General features: G+C 51.3%; 1 protein-coding gene across 3 annotated transcripts in view; it reads right to left on the reverse strand.

Annotated features, from left to right (window-relative positions):
* The window catches only part of CDC25B (cell division cycle 25B), a 17863-nt gene extending 13427 nt beyond the window's left edge, over nucleotides 1–4436 (reverse strand). For 2 of the 3 annotated variants that reach the window (XM_027846114.1, XM_027846111.1), the window contains exons 1-2: nucleotides 3844–4436; nucleotides 1254–1366 (exon numbers count right to left, since the gene is read on the reverse strand). In XM_027846114.1, coding sequence (XP_027701915.1) covers nucleotides 1254–1366; nucleotides 3844–4061 — 331 coding nt within the window. In that variant the 5' untranslated portion in view covers nucleotides 4062–4436. Of the gene's footprint in view, nucleotides 1–1196; nucleotides 1367–3843 lie in introns of all 3 variants that reach the window. The other variant, XM_027846112.1, reaches the window with a different exon arrangement.
* Nucleotides 4437–4727: the final 291 nt, after the last annotated feature.

The raw sequence follows: 4727 nt of genomic DNA on the forward strand, positions 1-4727 counted from the left end.
GTGTGTGTGTGTGTGTGTGTGTGTGTGTGTGTGTGTGTGTGTGTGTGCGCGCGCGCGTGCTAAAGCTGAGACTGTCCCTTCCACCTCCCCAGGTGACCTTAGTCAAATCACTTCACAGGTCTCTGGGATTTCGCTTCCTTAACTGTAAAAGAAGGGGGTTGGATTAAATGGCCTTTGAGATCTCTTCCGGTGCCAGAGAAACGCTGGTTTCCATGGGGTGATCTGGGAGAAGGGTAGATCATTCCAGGAGCCCAGACATCCGCTCTAGGTCACCTGCCCACTCTTCTGGGACACCCCATTCTCTACAGGTCCATTCTTCTTTTTAGGCACTTTAAGCCAGGGGGGAAAACTGTAAGTGGAGAAAATCCTTCCAAGGAGGATTAACTGCACACTGAACCTCTCCTTCTCCTAATCTGTAAAATGAGGAAACTGAACTCTTGAATCACAGGGTTGTGGGAAGAAAGCACTCCAGAAAGCTTAAAATGCTACAGAAAAGTGAGTCTTTTAGAGTCTGAAACAGAAAATTCTCCTGTTCAATTCTTGGCTTAAAAAAAAACCAAAAACCAAAAACCAAAAATCTACTCTGAAGACACAGTCTTTCTTAAGCTACTGATTAAAAAAAAAAATATAGGATTGAGACATAAGGGAATATCCCAATCTCCCTCAGGGGAAAAAACTAGAAGCTGCCCACGTACACTACTCTTGGGGAGAAGGCTGGTGAGACCAAGGAAGGAGCTGGGCCCTCCAACACCTTGAAAACAAAGTCAACGGCTACTTCTCTCTCCAGGGGTGGCTGGGCCCTGCTGCCCCTCACTTGAGAAAATTTAAACTTACTAAAGCAGTCAACCTGTAGAACACTGTGGTAGGCAGGCACCAGGGAGCGGGACACTGGTATTAGCTAAGACCCATATAATTCCTCCCGTGATGGGGGGTTTATCCTCTCCTCTTATGTGAAGGAAGCTTATACTTCAGAAGACACGGACCTCGCAGGCCATGGCCAGGGTCACACATGTAGCAAGCATCAGGGCCAGGATTGGAACCTAGGTCCAAGATCCGGCACTTTCCATCCACCACAGTGTGCATGCTGCCTCCTAGACTCTGGGCCCAGACTCCCATTGTAAATGACCGTGTGATTTCAGGAAAGTAGCTGTCTTTCCTTCTCTATAAAAGGGTGGCCAGGAAATCCAGTGACCCACCTGGGGCCCCCAGTCTTAGCCAAGGTTTCTCCTTCCTTCCAGGGTCAGCACACTCACCGGCATCTGAAAATTCTGATGAATCTGAGGCCTCGGAAGACAAGGATTCCTGGGATAGCGAGACTACTCTGCTCCGGAAGGCCAGGCTTTGCTTTTTTCTCTTGGGGGTCTCACTGTCAAACAACAGGGGCACATGGTCAGAGGAGGAAGCCTCCCTTTCCCTCAATCTCAGGAGCTGTTACCCGGGTCCTATAAAGCATGGGTTGCCTGCCTCCAATTTGGAGCCCTTGGTCTTTATACCAGTGAAAGGGCCTTGAGTTCAAATCTTATCTCCACTTTTGTGACCTTAAGCAAGTCATTTCTGTTCCCTCATCTAGGAAACAAGAAAATTAGACTAGACTAGACTGGGAGGTTTTTAACCCTGGAGCCCTCTGGCAGTCTGCTGAAGCTTAGGATACCCCTTCTCAGAACGTTTTTGGAATGAATAAAACACAAAGAAATGGGATGATCCCGAAGTGCTCAGAGGGCCCCTGATTTTAGAGCTGAGGTCCTCTCACTACTTCCACTGGGCCAAGATTACTGTGGGTGCTTCCCCTTATCTCCAAGACTCCTTCTCTCACATGGTCAAGGCAATTCTAGGTCCTTTTCAGTCGGAGGAGGCTGGAGCAGTCACCTTAAAATGACTTCTGGCAGAGCGAGCTTAAAATCTAGAGCCAAGTTTAAAAGCCAGAGTTATAGCCTAGTCTAGTGATATAAGATGAAATACGCGCCCCCCCCCCCCCCAGAGGCAGGAGGTCTGGGTTCCAGTTCTAGCTCAATCAGTAACTCATTGGGCTACCTTGGGAAGGCCCATCAGGTTTCCACATGTGTACAATGGAGGATGTGGAGTAGATGACCCCTAAAGTGCCTTCCAGCCGCAACCTGACCCTGGGTGGATTAAAAATGAACCTTATCCAAATTGGAATGTAACTGTGCAGTCAACAAGCATTCAATTGTTCATTCATTCACGCTAGGTACTATATTCATCATTCTATTAGGGAGTTCAGAAAGTCAGTGGTGAAGCCATTTTAAACCCCAACACCCTCTCCCGCCTCTCCCACCCACCCTGGACCAGGCCAAATCCAGGAATGGAGATGAGGGATGAGGGGCTTAGGGAGAGGGGGAAAAGAGAAGGTAGTCTCTACCTCAGAGCTGCTCCCATGTCTCTACACTAGTATGGGGGTAGGGTAAGGATGCTTAATTTAAGGCCAAAGATTCAAACTTCCAAGGTCAGCGCATCCATTTCAGGCAATGCTACTTATTCCTTACCTTTAATCAAGCCTCTTAGAACAAGAATTTAATTCAGTTTTTAAAGTATTTACCAGTTATTTTACATCACCCTCCCCCCAAAAAAGCAAAAAAACCAAAAAACTACACAAAAAAACAAAACCCAGTTCCTTCCCTCTCCTGGAACTTCCATTCTAGAAAAGCTATGGCACTATAGATTTTTATGCCTAGTATGGAATTATTAGAAAAATTATTAGAAAAATACAAGCAAGTCTAGCAACATGCATACTGACTGAGAGTCCTAAGTCCTGGGTTCTAGTTCTGACTGCCACTAATAAAGTGACTTGGGCAAAGTCAGCTCTCTCCTTTATAAACTAGGCATTTCATAAAGGTTTAGACTGACTAGAAGGTCAAGGTTTCTTTCAGTTTTAGGGCTGGGGAGAGGTAGTGTGGTTAAATAAAAAAGAAATTGGAGTCTCAAGTGCAAATGCTATCTTTGCCACTCATTACCTGTGAGACCTGGGGCAAAGTGCTTAACCTCTCTGGGCCCCAGTCTCCTCATCTGTAACAGGAGGAGAGGGTCTCTCCCAGCTCTAACTCTGGTCTGAGACCCTAAGTCCCAAGCATGGGATTGCTACTCGATCCCACAGTCCTCCTCCCAAAACCTCACCCCAGGTTCTCCAGCCAAAATGGCTGCATTCTGGTAGGCTCACAGCTGAAACTAAGACGCAGCTCCGGATTATTGCAGATAACTCCCCTCCCAGGTCTTCAAACGCTAGTCTGAAGTCAAGAAGATAATTGCTGGCTTCCATTAGCAAGGTGATTACATCTAAGAGATAGGGAGAGGAAGAAGCCCAGGAAAGTCGGCTCGAATTCCAAAGGGGGCAGCATGGTCTCCAGACGCATGGTGCCTTGGTGATCCTTCAGCCCAACCTCGTGCCTTAATTTACAGATGAGGAAAAATGAGGCTCAGAGGTGTCTTGCCCAAGTCCGATGGGAATTGCCCTACGAAGCTGGATGGAGATGGGTCATACGCCGGGGAGCAAGGTTCTCAACCTTTGCGGATGCCCATTGAGTCTTGGGTGGCCTCTGCTCTAATCTCCTTTCCTTCCCTAAAGCAGCAGGCCTGGGCCCCAAAGTCCAATGGAACGGCGGAACCAAGCCCCACACCTGTACAAAATGCCTCCAGCTTTACAGGTCTCCCCAAAGGGGTGCTTACACATGCAGTTTTAGGAAGACTATATTGAGCCTACTCTAAGCCACTCTTCCTCTTCAAACCCAGGCGGGGGTCCAGGGGTCCCCCTACCCCTACCCCGGCAACTTCTATTGGAGACACCATCCTCTCCACCTCCCACTCATCTCCAGCGCGCCAAAGTGTCCTTACCTCCCCAGGCCGGTGAGGTCGTTCATCGTTCGCGTGAGTGTGGTGACCGGGGAGGAGGAGGCCACGGGGTCCGGGGAGGCGAATAGCCCCCGTACCGTGGGCTGCAGCAGTCCGGGGACTAGCCGAGTTGGCCGCGGGGCCCCAAGCCGTTCCCGGCGTTCCGGGCTGCGGTCTGCCTCTGCGGGAGCATCCCAGAGAGGCGGCTGCTGCTCCATCATCGTGGCTGGGGGTGGGGTGAGGAACAAGGGGCAGAAGGAAGAAGAAAAAAGGGAAAGGCAAGAGGCCGGGCCCAGGCAGGCTCAGCGTAGCTCAAGGCGGCACAGAAGGCGAGCCCAGATGCGCCAGAGGTTGGAACCGGCGAGGCGCCTCTTCCCCTCCGGAGAAAGGAGGCTGAAACTGCAACAGCGTAAAAGACAAGACAATGCGCCCGGGAGAGGAGGGAGGGAGGCTGGCGCGGCTCGAGGGCGCACGGGCACTGGGGCGCAAGGGTGCACAGATGCCCGAGCCCCCGCAGGGCACTGGGAGACAACGGGGACTGGAGGGAAGGGGAAGAGGGACAGGAGGAGGAGAAGAAGAGGGAGGAAAAGGAGGAAGAGGAGGAGGAGAAAAAGAAGGAAAAAGAGGAAGAGAAGGAGGAAAAAGAGGAGGAAAAGGAGGAGGAGGGACAGAGGGACAGAGGGGCAGAGGGAGCAGAAGACGTCAGAACGCCGGCTCCGACGAGCTGCGCAGCGCAGTGCTCGCCCCCAACCCGGCCTCCTACTATTTATATTCGAAAAATAACAGCGGCCCCGCTGCGAGCCGGCAGCCAATGGGCGCCTGGGGCGGGGGTTGGCCTTCCCTGGAAGGCGGGGGTGTGAGAGGGGGTCACCCACAGGGGGAGGGCT

The sequence above is a fragment of the Vombatus ursinus genome, unplaced genomic scaffold (assembly GCF_900497805.2).
Source record: "Vombatus ursinus unplaced genomic scaffold, bare-nosed wombat genome assembly UNPS02015066.1, whole genome shotgun sequence".
In the NCBI taxonomy this organism is placed as follows: Eukaryota; Metazoa; Chordata; class Mammalia; order Diprotodontia; family Vombatidae; genus Vombatus; species Vombatus ursinus.